This window comes from Rhinatrema bivittatum, chromosome 3 (assembly GCF_901001135.1).
Source record: "Rhinatrema bivittatum chromosome 3, aRhiBiv1.1, whole genome shotgun sequence".
NCBI lineage: Eukaryota > Metazoa > Chordata > Amphibia > Gymnophiona > Rhinatrematidae > Rhinatrema > Rhinatrema bivittatum.
This window is the reverse complement of record NC_042617.1, coordinates 107,954,204-107,975,161: the sequence shown is the minus strand read 5'-3', so window position 1 is coordinate 107,975,161 and position 20,958 is coordinate 107,954,204. Positions and strand designations below refer to the sequence as shown.

The following is a 20,958-nucleotide window of genomic DNA, read 5'->3' as shown; positions in this document are numbered from 1 at the left end:
AATGAGATACTGCTGGGCCATTCCTTAAGGCAGCCATAGCCCTTCGTTCCAAACGTAGGGGCGAGGTTGACTTTGCTTTTCATGGACTGGGCCAAAATAACGTCCGCCCTGTGGGTCCTCAACTTATTGCAGCACAGTTCCGAGTTACGTTTTGCACGAACTCCACCGGATAATTTTCCTGATGTCGCTCTGCACAGATCCAAGGAAAACGGGGGCGGTGCACTGCACCCTCCAGCGCCTAGAGACCTTAGGAGCAGTCCTCCCCGTACCTCCCAATCAGCGAGGCACAGGTCGTTGTTCCATTTACTTCATTGTCCCGAGGAAGGACGGCACGTCCCGGCCCATTTTGGTTCTCAAAGGGGTAATCAAATGGCAACGTCCCTCGGACTTGGCCCGAATCAGCCAATCGTCCAAGTAGGGGTGTACCAGGAACCTTTCCAGTCGAAGTTGTATCCGCTACGACTACCATTACCTTCGTACACGTGCAAGGAGCCGTGGCGAGTCCGAAGGGGAGAACCCGGAATTGGTAGTGCCTGCCTAAGATGCACAATCTGAGGAGCCGCTGGAAAAACGGTGGGATGCCAACATGGAGGTACGCCTCTGTGAGATCCAAGGAGGCTAGGATTTCGCCTGGACGCACCGCAGCAATCACTGGCCGAATCATTTCTATCTTGAAGGTTGGACCGCGCAGGCTTCGTGCACGCAAGCTTCAGCCTAAAGTGCGTCGATTATGGAGTCTTTAGCTGCCGCTGGTTGCGATTCTCTGACGGTTCTGGGGTCTATGGTGTCCACCCTGGCGTTGGTTCCTTGGGCTTTGCTCATCTACGCCCAGACGTTTTCACCTACTGCTTCCGCTCACGGCCCGGACGAGGGCCAGTCTTCACTGGTGGCTCGATTTCGACCATCTCACTTGCGGTATATCCCGGCTGGTTCCCAACTGGACAGTGGTGACGACGGATACCAGCCCTCTCCGGTTTGGGCAGCGGTCTGCCTAAGCAAGTCAGTGCAGGGCCGGTGGTCCTCCGGCCAGTCGCAGTGGTCCATCAACCGTCTGGAAACCTGAGCGTTACGCCTGGCCCGGCAGGCCTCCCTCCCTGTGGTCCCGTCCCCCCCCCCCCGTGGTCCGGGGGAAGGCGGTCCGCGTGTTGTCGGACAATGCAACAGCGGTATCGTACATCGATCGCCAAGGGGGGACAAGGAGTCCACTAGTGGTGGAGAAGGCGCACCTGCTGATGAGCTGGGCAGAGCGCCATCTCGGCTCCATCGCCGCGTCCCACATTGCCATCTCGGCTCCATCGCCGCGTCCCACATTGCCGGGGTCGACAATGTCCAACCGGACTTCCTCAGCCGCCACCATCTAGATCCCGGGGAATGGGAGTTGGCGGACGATGTTTTTCCGTGGGGGGCTGCCCCACATGGACCTGATGGCCACATGGAACAATGCGAAGGCTCCGCGTTTCTACAGTCGGCGTCGAAAACGGGGAGCAGAAGGCGTCGACGCGCTGGTCCTTCCTTGGCCGGTTTTTGCCCCTGTACAGGTTTTCCCCGTGGTTGATGGTCGGCAAGTTTCTGCGGCGCATAGATTGCACCCATTCCACGTGCTCATGGGGGCACCGGAGTGGCCACGTCGTCCGTGGCTCGCAGGTTTCATCCAGTTGTCGGTGACGTCTCCTATTCGTCTCCATGGGTTCGCGGGGCTCCTACATCAGGACCCGGGCTGCCTGGAGGTGGCGGATCACGTCTATCTCGCGGCATGGGTTTTGAGAGGAGTCGCCCGAGGAGAAAAGGTTACTCAGATGCAGTGATGGCCTCGTTGCTGTGGTACAGGACGCGGTCTACGTCTCTGGCTTTTGTCTGGGTCTGGGCGGTTTTTGAGGATTGGTGCGTGCAGCGAGCGATGGATTCATTTTCTGCTTCAGTCTCAGAGATTCTAACGTTTCTTCAAGCCGGTCTGGTCAAAGGCTTGCCGTGCAGTTCGCTACGGGTCCAGGTGGCGGCGCTTGCACGTTTGCGGGGTAAGGTCCGGGGAGCCTTCTTGGCTCTTCCTCCGGATATCTCCCGTTTTCTTCGGGGGGCTGAACGTCTCCGTCCTCCATTGCGTCCACCTTGTCCGTCTTGGAACTTCTACTGGGTTCTTCCGCCCTAGGCTCGGCTCCGTTGGCGCCATTGAAGCGCGCAACTCCGAAGGCCCTTCCTTTGAAGACGGGCGGAGTTGCGGGCGCTGTCCTGTAGGGAACCGTTCTTGCGGATTTCCGATCCTGGAGTGTCCTGGCGGCCGATCCTTTTCTTCCTTCCTAAGGTTGGGTCGTCTTTTCACGTGAATTAGTCAGTGGAGTTAACGGCGTTTTCGGGTCGGGGAGTCCTCTGATCCCCAGTCGGTAGCTGGACGTGCGGAGGTCTCTTCTTCATTTAGAGGTTACTAATCCGTTCCGGGTAACCGACCATCTGTTCGTTTTGTTCTCGGGACCAAAGAAATGGGCCGCTGCGTTCCGCCCGACGTTCGTGCGTTGGCTTAAGGAGGCCATTGGCTCCAGGCCGCATCCTGGGCGGAAACATCTCAGGTATCGCCTCAAGAGATTGGCAGGGCGGCTACCTGGAAGTCGAGGTATCGCCTCAAGAGATTGGCAGGGCGGCTGCCTGGAGGTCGATGCATACCTTTATCAGGCATTATCGGTTGGATGTCCGGGCTCCCGATTCCGGGGGATTTGGAGAAAGGGTACTCCGAGCGGGCCTCTCTGCTTCCCACCCTAGGTAACTTTTGCTCTGGTACATCCCAGGTGTCCTGGACTGATCCTGGTACGTACAGGGAAAGGAAAATTAGTTTCTTACCTGATAATTTTCGTTCCTGTAGTACCAAGGATCAGTCCAGGATCCCGCCCGCAGAGCTTCGCCACAGTAACGGAGAGTCCGCTCATAATTGTTCTTAGTCCTGCTGATCGCTTGTTTAGCTCTCCCGGTTGGGGAGTCCGGTTAGGAGTTTGCTGCTAAGTTTTGGGTTAGTAGTGAATTTTCTAGCCAGTTTTGTTGATTGGTTGCATTGCTACTTTGACATTACGTATGACTGAGGGGCTGTGACTGGCACAGGGGCATATATGGCTCCGCCCACAAGTTTTAGTCTGTCTCCATCTACTGGTGCGGAGTCACAACCCAGGTGTCCTGGACTGATCCTTGGTACTACAGGAACGAAAATTATCAGGTAAGAAACTAATTTTCCTTATTTTCCTCTGCCGGTGCGCATATGTTTCGTGCGCCACTTTGCTACAGATCCTCGGTAGGAGCAGGAGTCCAGTGAACATTGGGGGGGGAGAGAGAGACTCTTTATAAGGCTCAGTCTGTTACTCTATATATGAATCATTGTAAGGGGGCACTTTGATTCGGGGTGGGGTCACACACATTCAGAAGTATTCATTGTAAAATTGATATCATTAAAGAATTTTAAACCTTATAAGTGATGAAAATTCTAACAAAAGGCGTTGATCTGTACACCGCAGTCTCTGCTAGCTGCATTGTACAAATTAACTCCTTTTCTTCACTTATAAGGTCTAAAATTCTTTAATGATGTCAATTTTACAGTGGATACCTCTGAATGTGTCTGTAACACTACCCCTCCCCTAACCCCAACCCACCTGAAAACCCATCCCGAATCAAAGTGCCACCTTACAATGGTCCATATATAGAGTATCAGACTGAGCCTTATAAAGAGTCTCTCTCTCTCTATCTCTCCTGATGTTGACTGGACTCCTGTGCCTACCAAGGAGCTGTAGCAAAGTGGTGTGTGTAACAACTATGCACGTAAGTTATAAAATAGCATGTATCTTTGTGCATGGTGACATACACGCATTTATGGGTGTACATGCAGCCCTTTAAAATATTTTTTTTATTAGACATAATCTTTTTCTGGGATATGAAGTACATATATTTCTAGATCAGGGGTCGGGAACCCATGGCTCGCGAGCCAGATATGGCTCTTTTGAGGGCTGCATCTGGCTCGCAGACACGTGTCGCCATACTTCGCGGTTCCCCGCTGACCCAGCTGCTCCCCGGTCCTCCGCCGCCCGGGCTTAAAATGCTGTCAGCCCGGGCGGAACGCGGCAGGACAGCTGGAGTCAGCGGCACCGGCGTGCTCTCTTCTCCTCCCCCCCCGCGGCCCGGAAGAGGAAGTGGAGAGCATCGGGTGCCTGCGCGGGAAGAAGAGACCACACTAGCGTGGTCTCTTCTTCCGCGCAGGCACCCGATGCTCACCACTTCCTCTTCCGGGCCGCGGGGGGGAGGAGAAGAGAGCACGCCGACTGGAGTCATCCGGGTGCCTGCGCGGGAGTCAACGGGTGTCAGCCGGGTGCCAGCGCTGGAGTCATCGGGTGCCTGCGCGGGTCTTCCCGCGCAGGCACCCGATGCTCTCCACTTCCTCTTCCGGGCCGCGGGAAGAAGAGAGCACGCCGGTGCTTTCTTCTTCCCGCGGCCCGGAAGAGGAAGTGGAGAGCATCGGGTGCCTGCGCGGGAAGAAGACTGCAGCGCGGCTCGGAGGAAAATGAAAATCTTCAACCGCGGCCGATGGGACTCCGCCTTCGCCTCCGCGAGGGCTGAAAATGAAGGAGGTTAGCGTTGGGAGGTGGCTGCTGCTGCCGCGAGTTCCCGGGGGGGGGGGGGTGGGGGAGAGAGAGAGTGAGTGAATGAGCGAGCAAGCATGTGTGTTTGAGATCCTGTGTGTGTGAGTGAGAGATTGCATGTATGTGAATGATTGAGAGCCTGTATATGTGAAAGAGAGTATGTCTGTGATTGAGATCCTGCCTGTGAGAGAGAGAGCATGAATGTAAGTTTACCATTGGGAACCTGTATGTGTAAGTTTGTAATTGAAAACCTGTTTGTTTGAAAGAGTATGTGTGTATGATTGAGATCCTTTGTGTGTGAGAGAGATCATGTGTATGTATGATTAAGAGCCTGGGTGTATAAGTAAGAGAGAGATCATGTGTGTCTGTGTCTGATTGACAGCTGGTTTAGGTGATGGAGCATGTGAGTATGTGATTGAGAGCCTGTGTTTAAATGAGAGAGAGAGACCATGTGTGTCTGTGTGATTGAGAGCTGATTTAGGTGAGGGAGCATGTGAGTATGTGATTGAGAGCCTGTGTTTAAATGAGAGAGAGAGACCATGTGTGTCTGTGTGATTGAGAGCTGATTTAGGTGAGGGAGCATGTGAGTATGTGATTGAGAGCCTGTGTTTAAATGAGAGAGAGAGACCATGTGTGTCTGTGTGTGATTGAGAGCTGATTTAGGTGAGGGAGCATGTGAGTATGTGATTGAGAGCCTGTGTGTAAATGAGAGAAAGAGAGGACATGTTTGTAAGCATGTGAATGAGAGTCTGTGTGTGAGAGAAAAAGACAGCATGTATTTATGTGATTGAAAGCCTGTGTGTGTGTAAGCGTGAAAAGATAGACAGCATGTGTGTAAATGTGTAATTAAGAGCCTATATAAGTGAGAGAGAAAAAACATTTGTATATGTGAGTGACTGAGAGCATGTGTGTATAGGTGTGTCATTGAGAGCCAGTGTGAGAGAGAGCGCTGGTATGTGACTGAGAGAGGAGAAAGTTCCAAGCAAACCACCCCACCTTCTGCTAATTCAGAACAATCTCAGGACACCTGGATATCAAACGTTCCCAGGTATGCAGAGCAAAAAAATTTTTGTATCCTTATTATTTTTCATTACTGGATCTTTGTGTCTGCTATTTTGAAATATTTTGTTGGTATCTGGAAATGTTTTATATGAGTTTTTAATTATTGGATATTCCACTCATCAGCTGTTTCGAAATATGTTCTTTTTGTTAGTACAGTTTTACTGCTGATGATTTTATATTTCTTGATTTGTTTTATAAGGATGTGTGATGTTTCTTTTTTCCTTTGTTACACTGCATACAGAGACTCTGGCTTGTTGCAGTTTCCAATTCAGTTTTGTCTGCATGCTTCTTGTTATGCGTTTTGGTCTCTTTATTCTATGTTAGGTGAGGGACAGCACGTGATTCAGGTGAGGTTTTCTGCTGGCGTGTAGTTTCTGTGTAGGACTCTATAGCAGCCTGACTTGGTCCGTTTTCCTAATAGGAGATGTATTGGTGTCTTAAGGCCTGGTGTAATATTTTCAGAGACTTATTGTACTTTAAAAGTGTGATCTTACATAAAATGCACACATTTACTTGTATTTAGTTTTAAACATATTGTATGGCTCTCATGGAATTACATTTTAAAATATGTGGCGTTTATGGCTCTCTCAGCCAAAAAGGTTCCTGACCCCTGTTCTAGATAGAAGAAGGTTGATATGTTATACAGGTGGGCAGTACTGTAATTTGATTTTATTTTTGTTTTATTGTATGAGATTTGATAAAAATTGTCATGCGATTAAATTGTACATCACTTAGAGAGATTATATCAGTTAAGCAATTAACAAATAATTTTAAATAAATACAAGTTTGCAAGTCAACTTAGTTGAGATGGAAGTTTTTCTTGTTCTGCAACATGAAGTTCTCTTCCTAGGTGCAGAATATGTTTATAAAGTTTCCATGCAAATTTTTAGTCACACCACAATGAATGAGTATATATTTTTCACCTTGACCATTTATTGACTTTTTTTGTAAGAAAATATAAATATGATTTCTCCTTGTTCCTGATAATAAGTCTCATATTCTGGATTAACATAGTTGTTTCATCTTAAGATACAGGAAGAGCTTAAGAACCACATTAATTTGTTTGAGCTTGGTTAGGCTTCTTTTCCCCTTTTTTGTTTGTATTTTACCTTTAAATGCAATGAAGATCTTCATCTCCCTATAATGAAGGACTTGAGTTAACAAAGTACATTAGGTATTTGATGTGTTTATGAAGATATTTTTTCTTGGTTTATTTATGATTGCTTTGCTGTTTAGCGTATTAGCCTATATTATGTATGCAAGAAAGCATTTTGTTTTGTTTTTTTTTAATTCATAAATAAAATAGTTTTGAAAATATTAGATGTGCGAATTGTATGTCATTTTCTGATATCAAAAACCTAACTATAAAATTATAAGCTAATTCAGTGCCTTAGTATTGTGATTTTTGTTTTACATTTAGTTTTGTTTACTCAAGCCTATAATTAAAGTGCACAATCACAACCTCACCCCTCCTCCATCGTTGCCCACCAAACTTCTTCATCCCCTCTTCCCTTCACAGACTATCACAATCACTCCTACCTTACTTTCCACAGATCATCTCAACTTCTTCTCTTCCCTCCTTCAATGGACTGCCTTAACCATTCTTGCTTTTCTCTCCTTTCCCCATGGAGACCATGACCTCTCCTTTCTCATTCTCCTCCTCACTCATCGAGGATTACCATGATGTCTCCCCCTCCCCGAGCATTTTCTTCCTTACTCTCGACCACCCCACTCCTCCCCATTCACTTCTCTCCTTCTCCACTTCCATAGACCTGAACTCCTCAGACTCTCTACCCACTCAAAATGGCTGGCCAGTAGAAGATTTTGACAGTGATAACTGATAACAGTATCCGGTGACGCTAACCGTCACAGAATATAGTGCCTGTAGGTAATGCCTTGTAAAGACATTGAAAGGGTGAAATAAATGTAGAGAAGGGCTGGCAAAGTTTTATAGGTCCTATAACACAAACCCTTCACAGAGATGATTAACACAATCAAAATGGAGGAAAGGGGAATATGATAGAAGCATTCAAATATTTAACAGGCTTCAATAAATTACAAGATGAATTTTAGAACACTGGTTCCTGAGGATTTTACTTTGGGGGCTTTGCTTTCTTACTCTGCTGCTTTACCTTCTTAGTCTCCTGCTTTTGCCTGTTGAGCCTAGCTCCTTTTTTAAGTGTGTGATATCATTGTGTTGCCACTGTTGCCTATAAGAGGAAGGCCTGTGGGCAGGTCCCTGTTATAGGTTTCGCCAAAGGGCCTTTCTGAGCACTGAGTGACTTATTGAATTGAATAATTATGTTGGGTTGGTGTTTAACTTCAATATTTATATCTGTATATATGATCATGACTCAGGTCCAGTATCAGATCCTGGTAGTGATAGTTAAGAGGCAGTATGATGACCTGCAGAAGACACTAATGCCCACATTTTCAAAGGCCCGCACATGGCTGTGCCTTGCGCATGCTGCGCACATTTTAAAACAGGCCCAGCCACGTGTGTAAACCCCACCTCACGCACAAGTGCCAGGCCCCTCCAGGGGGATGGGGCGGGCCAGGACAGCGCCATTGTACGCTGTCCCAGTGAAGCACACGCCGGCTTGCTTCTGTTCCAAAGGGCAGTAAGTAGAACTTATTTTTTTAAATTGGGTAGCTAGGTAGGTGTTGGGGTCGGGGTGGAGAAGGGAAGGAAGGTTAGGCAGGAGGTTAGGGAAATTCCCTCCCAGTCCACTCCTTAATTGGAGCAGCCTGGGAGGGAACTGGGAAGGCCCAATTACGTGTCTGTGCATATTTTGGGAAAATTCACCGCCTGTACATGTGTGAACATAAGAACATGCCATATTGCGTCAGACTAAGGGTTCATCAAGCCCAGCATCCTGTTTCCAACAATGGCCAATCCAGGCCATAAGAACCTGGCAAGTACCCAAAAACTAAGTCTATTTCATGTTACCGTTGCTAGTAATAGCAGTGGCTATTTTCTAAGTCAACTTAATTAATAGCAGGTAATGGACTTCTTCAAGAACTTATCCAATCCTTTTTTAAACACAGCTATACTAACTGCACTAACCACATCCTCTGGCAACAAATTCCAGAGTTTAATTGTGAGTTGAGTGAAAAAGAACTTTCTAAGATTAGTTTTAAATGTGCCACATGCTAATTTCATAGAGTGCCTCCTAGTCTTTCTATTATCCGAAAGAGTAAATAACCGATTCACATCTACCCGTTCTAGACCTCTCATGATTTTAAACACCTCTATCATATCCCCTCCTCAGCCGTCTCTTCTCCAAGCTGAAAAGTCCTAACCTCTTTAGTCTTTCCTCATAGGGGAGCTGTTTCATTCCCCTTATCATTTTGGTAGCCCTTCTCTGTACCTTCTTCATCGCAATGGGTAAATGTGAATTGGTTATTTACTCTTTCAGATAATAGAAGGAGCAAGTAGCAATTTAAAATAACTCAGAGAAAAATCTTTTTCACTCAGTGTACAATTAAGCACTGGAATTTGTTGCCAGAGGATGTGGTTAGGGTAGTTATTAAAGCTGGGTTTAAAAAAGGTTTGGATAAGTTCTTAGAGGAGAAGTCCATTAACTGCTATTAATCAAATTGACTTAGGGAATCGCCACTGCTATTACTGGCATCAATAGCATGGGATCTATTTAATGTTTGGATATTTGCCAGGTACTTGTAACCTGGATTGGCCACTTGTTGGAAACAGGATGCTGGGCTTGATGGACCTTCGGTCTGACCCAGTGTGGTAACGTCTTATGTTCTTAAATTGCATTTACAGTACTCATGTAAACGCTATTTTATAAACCTCAAATATGTATGCGTAAATAGGGTTTGCATGTAAATATATGTGTGCAAAAAAGCGGTGGTTTAGGGCATTTTCAAGTCGAGGCTTGCATTTACATATGTAAATTGCTATTTTATTAGAGACTTATACATGTAGATTTGATAACTTACACGCCTATATTTATACCTGCTCATTATCTGGTATAAGCGATATTAGACATGTTTATTGTGAAGCACTGACTGGATGGGAGGTCTGGGTGAACTGAGGGAGAGTTCAAGCTGAAGAACCAGGAGAGTCTCGAGGACTGGGCAAACTGATGGACTGATTGGTATTTTATTTATTTATTTAACTTTTCTTCTATCCCATTTTAAACCAAAGCGGTTTACGATAAAACATTCAGGTAATTAAAAATAACAAACAAAACATAACTCATTAATATCAATCAATGTCAAAACATCACAATTAACACCTCAATAAATCTTTCAAAAAATGCTTGCCAGCTGAGCAGTTTAGATGTGCTCACCTCTTAAAACATATTTACTAGTAAGTTCACTCACAATCACATGATAGAAAATTTGTAGACTTACATGCATAAAAAGCTACTTAGGGTAAATGCTGCTTAAATTTTGTATGTTAAATCTACATGTGTATATATTTTTAAAATAGAAAGTTAAAAACCGTGGAGCCAATTTTCAAAGAGGTTAAGCTCCTAGCTTTTGGAGTTAGGCTCCTAAATTAGCCCTTTAAAAATGTACTAGTGCTGAGTACCTAAATTTAGGCCCCTAGTTTCATTAGGCTCTGAAATTTAGGGGGACTAAAAAGCAGGTGGCTATGGATGCAGCATTAGGGCAGGGAAACAAAGTTAAGAGCTTAGTACTGATTTTCAGAACTAGGCACCTAATTTTGGATCTTAAATCTAGGCAAATAAATAGCAGTCCTAAATTTAGGATCCTAACTTTTAGACCCCTAAATTTATACAGATTTTCAGCTGAAAACAGGCACCTAAGTTTGACTGAAAATAGGTACCTAATTTAGAAGCTTAAATTTAGGTTCTCAGCTTTTTTTGAATATCTGTCCCTGCACTTACAGCGCCATTTAACCAGCTAATTCTTAAAAGTGCTACTTATCCAGCTAAGAAAGGTAGCTGAATGTCTTAAAAGCACTGTTTAGCCAGTTAAGTAAGATAGCCGGATAAGTCTTAAAAAGCATTATTTATCTGGCTAAATTGCACTTTTTAAGACATATCCAGCTATCTTACTTAGTCAGATAAGTTGGAGCTTATCCGGCTAATTTGAATATCTATTCACACACATATTTTACAGACTCATGAATGTTGCAGGGAAGAATTACACTTATTTTATAACCCGCATGTATATGATACGCATGGGTTATAAAATACTGGGGTAATTCTGCACGCAGTCATATACTCATGCATATGAGTGCACACAGGTCTTTTGTCCTCAATAGGTATAGGTTATATCATCTATGCAGATTAATTGATCTCCCATGTGACCCAAGAGGGTTGTTACCGTTATAGATGTTGTTAGAAAGTTTTGTATGGATAAATGACTAGATGTGCGATAATGGGTTAGTTTTAAATTTGCAAAAGATTATGTTAGCATGGTTTGGAAGGCAGAGTCCTCCAGTAACTGAGATAGAGATAAAGAAGCCTTTTGCTAATATTACACTGCCAGTGTGACTCAAGCTCAGAATTTAGTTTCCATATTGGGCTCACAATTGAATATGAAGTCCCAGGCAAAGTTAATTGCAAAGACAGCATTTTATAAATTGCATTATTTCAGATATTTGGGGTACATAATTCCCTTTCAGAATTTTATGGAGGTCATACAGGCAATAATATCACCAGCTTATCACTATTGTATCTCACTGTTTATGGGGTGCTCAAAATCATTGTTGAAATCATTACAAATTCTGCAAATTGCAACCACTAGATTAATCATGGATACTTGTCATTGGGAAAGCATTACGCCCAAACTAAAAGAATTACTTTGGTTGCCATTTGTACAATGAGTTTTATGTGATATTCCATAAGACCTTATTCTGTGAGGATACTCATTGCATACATAAGTTGATTAAGAAATATGTGCCATCTCAGATTGTTATACTCTCTTGATAAATAGTGTAAAGTCCCCAAGCTGAAGGAGAATAGATTGCAGGGTACAAGGAGATAGGCATTCTCTGTTGCTGCACTACTTTTATGGCATGCCCTGCTGAGTATTTTAAGAATGGAGCCTAATTTCTTGAATTTTCGGAGAGAAATTAAGACTTGTTTTGGCAGGCCTTTTCATAATGTTTAATAGATCAGTACTGTTGTTTGAAGAATACATTTAATATCATTATATGTCTCTTTTTTCTGGTTATAAAATTGTAATGCACATTGGACATTTTTCATGGAGCTTGTGGAATATATTAAATAAATAAGGAGACATTTTCATAAAATTTCAAGTGAAATGGAACTTAATATGAAATTGGTGGGAAGGAGGGTGAGAGGAAATATGACAATATTTCTTTAATGAGTGAGTGGTAGATGACTGGAATAGCCTACCAACAATGGTGGTAGTAACCAAAATTGGGACAGAAGTTAACAGAGTAATTTTCAAAGGAAAAGGTAACATACTATCATAGCAGTTTTCAAAATTGCTATAATTAATATCCTAGCAATTTTGAATGCTGCAAGTCAGTATGTTCAATATTTGAAAATTACCCTATATGCATGTTTTCGACAGATTAGAGGGCAAGAGCAGATGGGAAGAGGATAGGGTATAAGAAATGGGCAGGTGTTAGTCTAGGAATGTAAACTTGTATGCTTATGTTCCCGGAATGTGGAGTGCCAAAAATGGGCAGTGACCAAACTGACTTAAAGAGTCAGGGGTAGATTTTTAAAAACGGCGCGTTCGCGTACTTTTGTTCGCGCTCCAGGCGCAAACAAAAGTACGCTGGATTTTAGCAGATACGCGCGTATCTGCCCAAAATCGGCAGCCTTGTGCGCGCCGAGCCGCGCAGCCTGCCTCCGTTCCCTCCGAGGCCGCTCCGAAATCGAAGCGGCCTCGGAGGGAACTCTCTTTCGCCCTCCCCTCACCTTCCCCTCCCTTCCTCTACCTAACCCCCCCCTACCTTTGTCCGGGGATTTACGCCTCCTGGAGGGAGAAGTAAATCCCCGCGCGCCAGCGGGCCGCTGGCGCGCCGAGACGCAACCTGGGGGCGGTTCCAGAGGGTGCGGCCATGCCCCCAGACCGCCCCGGGCCGAAACCACGCCCCAGGACCCGCCCCCGAAACGCTGCGTCCCGCCCCAAAAACGCCGCGTCGATCGGCCCTGCCCCCGACAAAAAGCCCCGGGACTTACACGAGTCCCGGGGCTCTGCGCGCGCCGGCAGGCCTATGGAAAATAGGCGCGCCGGCGAGCAGGGCTTTTAAAATCCGCCCCTAACAGTACAACTGCTAACATTTGTTGTGTTGCATATATTACTATCTTGCTTTTATTTGAAACTTCTATTACTTTTGGGTGACTAAAAGGGCAACATTGAAATTGTTCAGGTATTGCATCCTTCTCTTTAAGCCACAAAGGTGTTGTGGAGCTTTGGTTATACAAATGTGATAGAAGAGATGACCAAGAAAATACTGGAGCCTATTCATAATGAATCTTCTTTATCGTCAGCAACTTTTGCAGGTTAGGAAAATTACAACAAATGAGTAGAGAGCCTGTTGCAACATAATAGGTGGGAATAATGAAAAAAGCAAAGCTACAACCCAGCCTTCACCCTGTACTTCCAAAGCCCTCCCCCAAAACAGATCTCCATCTGGCTACTCCTCTACCCATGCGCAGTTGCCAACAAATATAAAAAATGTAGCTATAGCCCCACCTAATATTTGCAAAATGGGCCCCCATACTGCCAACCCCCAGACATACCCCCCCCCCCTTTTACCCTAATGTGAAGCCTTCTCATCCCTCTGGGGGGCAGGAGCAATCCCCAGTTGCATTAGTGCTATCATTCAAAATAGCACTGGCTAACCTTTGGCTCTCTTTTGCCCCACATGAGGGCCAAAGGGAACCATGGGTCAGCCTGTGCCATTCTGCATGATGGTGCTGGTGGAGCAGGAGTAACTGGGAATCATTTCTGCTCTCGGGAAGACCAAAAGCCTTCAGGGTGGGGGCTAGACAGGGATTTTTTGAGTGTGGGAGGGATAAGGACAGTGGAGGAAAGTGTTGCCCCCTCTATGGTGTGTCCTGAGCTTACATCACCACACCACAACCACAGTTGTAGGCCAAAACAACACAATGGACACCATTTATTTTTTTATGTAAAGATATTTAGAATATTAAAAATGTGCTTATAAAATATGTATATTAAATATAGGTTTCTTCTTTATGGGTTGTTGTAGTGAGACTGACAAATTTACATAGAACAGATTTGCTACATGTTACGTGATGAGCAATTGTTGTACATTTACACAAATGTAAATGGCGTGTTAATCATAAAATCATATTGTGATTATTTTCTTTCCTCAGAAATACCTCAGGGACTTTTTCTTTGTAATGCTCAAGTCTTCAGCATCTCCACTGCACATCGATAAAGTGGAACGAATCTTGTCCAAGCATACTATTTGTGAATTTTCGCCCTTCTTCAAGAAAGGAGTATTTGATTATAGCAGTCATGGAACTGGTTAATTGTTGTGCCATTTTTAGCATGCAACAGAACCAGCTGTAGTGCCTTCCTGTCCATGGCTCCTGAAGAATGCTAATAAACATCTCAAATATTGCATCATTCTTCTGTCACAAAAGTTTCTGTTAAACAGTCTACACAGACTAACCGTTGTTCTTCAGCAATTCTCAGACTGCTAGTTCTTCCTGGAATTTTAACATTCAAGGACATTCTTGCACTCTATATGGACATATTGTTCTGCAGGCAAATTGCTTTTTCTTTGCTAAAACTCCTCATTTTCTTATTTCAAAGATTAATTCAGCCAGGTTATCTGAGCCTCCTGAACCACCGGTCCCTGCATTTAGTTGCTTTTCAAATGTCTGAGCAGTAATACACATCCAAACTATTGTTTCCTGATACACTTCACCTGTATGTATTCATTGCGAGGAGTTCATTTGTAGCCATGTGATTGTCATGTTTTCTTCACACAGTCAGGAGGTCTGCATAATACCTGAACTGGAATGTTTACAAAATGTGCAGTACGTAGAATATAAATTGAAGCCACTAATAAGTCTTCCATACTTGATCACACAAAGATGGGACTATTTGCCATAGAAGAAATGGTTATTCAGGAAAGAAGCCTACATTTTTCAGAGTTTTAAATTAAGTGAAATATTGTTGTGTTAAATATCATGACCTAGCTTGTAACTGTTTCTGGTATGTACAAAATAAACACACAAATGAATAATTTTGCTACAGTGATTCCACAGTTTCCATATTATCTGAAATAAAACTGGAACAGCAGTTACAATATTTTACAGATTCCTTAAAAATTACTCAGGACCGATTTATAATTAGACATTGATTTGTACAATGTACTTTCTGATTTCTTATAGAATACAGAAAAATGTATGTGTATATATTAGATACCTACTTGGTTGCATTCACACAGAGGGATATAATTAGCACAGGTTTAAAACTTGCAAGCAGCAGTAGCCAAAGTTTCAGCCCCAGCTACATCTATTTGAGCTTCTCTTGTAATCATTCATAATTCACTTATCTTAAAGTACAAAAAAATCAATCAAAAGGTGAGGTAATTGAGTTATGAATACTTGTGAGAGATGCACAAATGGACAGTAGATAGGATTGAAGCCTTGACATTTCAAACTTGTAAGCAGCAGTGGCAGACTTGTGCCACTTCAACTCTTCTGTGTGTTTATAATACTGTGAAAAAAATATGGAGTGGATATCAATGAAAATAGATTGACAATATAATCCATGCTGCAGGCTTTATAAACGGTAGCCATGTGTAACTTCTAGCTAATACAGATTGTGTAAGTAGTTAAGTAAAATAACAGTTCATTTGGACTTCACACTTTGTTGCTTCCAGTATCTAACCACATAACACATATCAGGTTAAATTACCTGTGTTGAAGCCTGAGCCTACAAAGATGCAAAACAAAATATTTTGCAGCCAGAGTAGTGACTCTCATCAGGATATCAACTCTACATCAGAATCTTGGTCAGGAATTGTTGAGAACAATATAAGGTACTGAAGTAGGTAAGATGGTTACAGTCTATATCACTAAAGAGTAGTTACTGATTATCTTTGTCACTAATGAGTAGTTATTGATTATCTTTGTAGTTGCTTCTGTTCTTGCCTGTAGAGTGAATGCCATGTTAATGCAGAGCTATAGTAGCCCAAATCCCAAAATATACGTGAGTGGAAATCATGAATCTTCAAAAATGCAAGATCACATTTCTGAATACGATATAAGGGCTCCTTGTGCAACTTTTAGTCAGTGTCAAAATGGGCAAGTAAAACTGCACATTAAAATGTCCTAGCTCTTATGCTGAAATGGATTTGTATAGACATAACAGACGCAAAGAATATCTGTAGTCAGTCTTCATTTGTGTTCTAAGTTTACAAAACTACCAGAGCTTAAATACACTATTTACATTAAACTTTTAGTAACTGAGATGCATCCATCACTGCACATTTTAAATGCTGTAGAAGAGAGTTGATTCTAGGTTTTTTTTAGGTTAAATTGTTTTTCTCTGCAATAAATTATTTGATTAGTGTTATAGGCAATTACTATAAGAGAATTTAACCAACAGTATTAAAGGCCAACAGATGTGAAGATCATTATCTACTGCATGTCATTTACTTTTCAAGGAACCCATGATACTCCATTTTGTTTGCTCTGTAAACTAAACACACTGTGCAAAGTGACCATGCAGGCTATCTGCTTAACTTATTGTTTATTTAAATTTACATATAAAAACTGATAATACTGCCATTGGCCTCCTGGGTAAAATTGCTATTTGTATCACAAAACAGTTGGTCAACAAGAAAAAATTCTGAAAGAAAACTCCCATAGATGAATAACATATATTATATTTTGAATTTCCAGAGATATTAAACCATTAAAATAAATGCTTTAAATCATAACACACTTCATGCAACTTGGGTCTTGAATTTTAATAGATATAGATAGTATAGTAAATGTTTATTAGGTTAGATATGTATTTTTCTAATGTGAACCCCAATAATGTAGAGCCTTATGGTAATCTTCCTAATACAGTGATGTCCTGTTTCCTTTTCTTTATTCAACAAAGACTTTATGTTGTTCAAAATAAAAAGGTAAATAATCACAGAGCAGCATGAGATGTATATATTTCTTTATTTGATGTGTTTTGGGCCTGGCAGACTCCTCCTGGTGCTTTGGTCTTCCAGCTTATTTGGAACTGAGGCCCTAATGAGCTACCATGCTAGGAACATTCATATGCACCTGCCCCTTATTTTAGCCACTTTCTGTTTGATATTGCACACACTGTGGGCCCAAACCACCTGTTGGGGACGCACTAGACAATCGTAAATAAATCCCACAGTAATAATGGTTTCTCGTTAATATAGCATGTCCCCAGAGAAGTACAGACTGCGGTTCCTTCTGGAACTCAACTCAAGTGAGCAGTTCTCTAGCCATTGCTACCAGATGACTGAAACGTTCTCCTCCTGGGAGCTTTGAATACTGCCTCCATATCATCTCCAGTCCAACAGGAGCAGAAACTTTGAAATCAAACCTAGGTCTCCGTCAGCAACAGCACTGGTGCTGAATCACAGAGCTGGCTTTTCCAAAAGTTATTTTAATGGAGGATTAATGTATATCAAAATATTCAATAGACTTAGTCTTAACAATAAATGCAAAACAATATATGTTGCAATAGCAACATAAATAGGACGACCATATAGTTCTTTGTCTGGAGGGGGCAAGAGCAACGGAGTCTGTTCTTGGTTTACTCAATAGGCCCTGCTTTATTTAGGAAGCTTAATAAGGAAAGCAGAACTACATTTCCTTGTATGCAGTGCAGGCAGTAAAACCAGGACTGGCTCAGCTTGACTCCTGGGTCATAGAGCTATTTGGTCACCCTAATCATAACAATAAGATACATGTAATATAAAGGCCTGTATGTGTTCTTTAATCTGTCCTTCTCTTATAATTTTGCACAATAGTTGTCCCAGAGATGTGTGATCTCTGCTTTGCCTTGTTAGGGTAAACTTCCTGATGTTGTGATTCTTTTCATGAAGAATAGAAAAGAGTTCACCACAAAGTCCTACTGTATTCCACCTCAGATATGGTAACATTATGCCTTTCATAATAAAAATGTCACTCATTCCTCTTTGTGCTAATGATGACCCACAGTACCTCAATCTTTAATTGGTACCACAGAATTATCTTATGTAAGCTTGCAGAAACCATGTCTGTTGGGATTCATTAGCAACATATTTCAAAATTAGATCTGAAGGAGTTTTCTCCAGTTCACATTGTTTCAGTTTGTGGATCTGTATATATATAATTTTTACTATGTTGGTTATGATACTTGGACAATCAGTCTTCCACTTTTTACCAAAAATGTATGAATGTATATGTGAAGTTCAGGGAGCAACTTATCAATAACATAACACTAAACAACTAGGGCTAGAAGCGAAAAAGGCGCTTAGGTAAAATGGCTGTTACCTGAAAATGAATGCGTTTTATGGGGCAAAGAATGCTTTAAGTTCAGCCAGTGCAAAATGTACAGTGTATGTAGTCAAACCGAGAATTGTGTGAAAATATCTATAGGTCTTTTCAAAAATATACTTTTATTTGACAAATTTGTTTCAATATATGTACAAATAAAACTTTGTAAAAATTTTCATTCATGTTAAATAAAACCGCAGCAATGATGCAAAAAAAAATGTGTGAGATTTAATTTTTAATGCCTAAGAAAAATTAGATAATATGATGGGCGTGTTCCTTATAATTCACCAAAGAAAATTCAAGAATCTTTATATACTTGTTTTTAATAGTCGTATCTGTCTCTTTTTCAATTACTTTCTGTCTTTCAGTGTTTTACATCATTCTTCCCAGAAACACATAGGGCAGGATTTTAAGAATTGTGCATAGGCGTAGATTTGTGCGCGCAACTCGGCACGCAGAAATCTACGCCCGATTTTATAACATGCGTGCGCAACCGCGTGCATGTTATAAAATCCAGGGTCGGCGCATGCAAGTGGGTGCACAATTGTGCAACTTGCGCGCACCAAGCTGCGCAGCCTTCCTCCATTCCCTCTGCTCCCCCCCACCTTCCCCTACCTAACCCGCCCCCCAGCCCTACCTAAACCCCCCCCCTTACCTTTAACCTATAAGTTGTGCCTGCCTCCGGGGAGGCATAGGTTGCACACGCCGGCCAACGATCTGCCCACGATCCCGAGCACAGTGGCAAATGGCCGCTGTGCCTGAAGGCTCTGGCCCCACCCCGCCTACACCCCGCCCCCTTTTTCAAGCCCCGGGACATATGTGCATCCCGGGGCTTGTGCACGTCAACGAGCCTATGCAAAATAGGCTCGGCGCACACAGGAGCAGGTTTTCGGGGTTACGCACGTAACCCTTTGAAAATCCACTTCATACAGCATTTCATGTGTAATTTTTAAATAGTGGTGGTGTGGAGTTAGGAATTAGGGAAAAAAGGATACAGAGACTCAGGTTGCCCCTATGTAAAATGGATCACAATGAATCACTGCCAAGGACAACACACATATAGGCTACTTGCTTATACACAATAAAATGCTATTACTGATTGTTTTATTTGGTGAGAAACAGCACATTGCTTCCATTAGAATTGAGATAGTATACTAGATACTTTATAGTTAGTGTTTGCAAATACAGTTTCATATGGCTATCTTAAAATAATATAGAGGCATTTTCCCCTGACAGAAAAGACAAGTGTCATTATCTCTGCTACCATCTCAGAACTCTTAGAGTAGACACATTCAGGTGGATTTTAAAAGCCCTACATGTGCCTGCACGTACTGCAAGCCTGCACGTACTGCATGGATTTTAGGAGGCACCCGAGTACATACATATCCCTCAGTATACGCACAAATTATGAAGTCAAAAAAGGGTGCGGAGCATGGGTGAAGTCTGAATGGAACATGGGCATTCTGGGTCTGTAATATGAAATAAGCACATAAGAATTTTCATGCACAAGTACGCACCAGAGTCCCTTACCTCATAACTTTACTTCTGTTATAGATAGCATATAAGTTTTAAAATAAAAAGTCAGGGATAGATAGCAAATTTTGAAGGGTTGGGGCTAATAGGGTAGCAGGGAGGCTATTTAGCTAGTGGGGATTAGGAAGGCCCTGTCTTTACTAGGGAGAACTGGGAACAAACCATGGACATGGATATTTACTTCGGCATGCAAGCCTAGCAAAAATCCTCTTGTTTACACGGTAGAGGCGGCATTTGCATGCACATGTGCGCGTCCATATAAAATTGTGCAAACATGTACGTGCGTACAGCCAATTTTATAACATGGGCTTATATTATAAAATGGCCATATCCATTTGCGCAAGCCAGCATATGCACATACATGTACACCCACATGGCTATTTAAAAGTTACATCCCTGGCATTAGAACCAGTCAGCCATGTGATAGCTAAGCTTATAGTATTGCATCTGTTTCTGTAAGATACAAAAGTTAGTCTCAGGAAAATACATATGTCACTTTAAGATAAAGGAAGTAGATCATCTTTGGCTTTATGCCCAGAACTGAACTGTTGCCAAGGACTGCTAAAGATTAAGGAAGTAGATCAACCAGATTAGGAAAGTAGATCATCCCTGGCCCTGCACCCGAAATGGCCTTCTGCCCAGAACAGCTAAGGCTGCAAAAAGAGGAACTACCTGCCTGTAGTTGAACACATGCCCAGATAGGCAGGAAGAGACTTTTTGTATCTTAAAATATACTGACTTATAATATTCACAGTTAAAATAAGGAACTATTCTGAAATTATAGTTAATACTTTAATTGCATTTCTTTCAAGTATTTAACAAGAATGAAATATTCCCCTTACAATAAGAAGATACTGAAATATTTCCCTTACATTTAAAATAGACATTAAGATGGTAACTTTCAAACAGCTGCATGGGCATACTTTTATGCACGTGGACGCTTGGGCAGGCTAGAGTGTATGGAAGATTCACTGAAGGAAGGCCTGCAGTGATACACATAGCCGGGAGGCAGTACTGAACCAGGAGACTGGACAGGACCTTCACCTTTACCAGTCCATGTTCCCCGCAGGTTGAGCCCTTGGGTGCCGGGGCCAGCAGGACTTAGGCGAGGGTCTCCTGGCAAGGAGGAATACGTAAGACAGTTCAAGTTGAGGCAGGCTGAAGACTGGAGAGGTCGAGAACAAGCCAAAGGTCTGGGCAGGCAGCTGAGATGCAAGACGAGAAGGCAGGCCAGAAGTCAGGGCAGTTGGAAGACAGACTGAGCCAGAAGACAAACAGAGATC

General features: G+C 42.9%; 1 protein-coding gene across 1 annotated transcript in view; it reads left to right on the top strand.

The window, feature by feature from the left end:
• Positions 1 to 18,346, top strand: part of KIF16B (kinesin family member 16B) — a 742,061-nt gene extending 723,715 nt beyond the window's left edge. Inside the window, 1 exon segment of the mRNA XM_029596778.1 lies at positions 13,988 to 18,346. Coding sequence (XP_029452638.1) covers positions 13,988 to 14,146 — 159 coding nt within the window. The 3' untranslated portion in view covers positions 14,147 to 18,346.
• Positions 18,347 to 20,958: the final 2,612 nt, after the last annotated feature.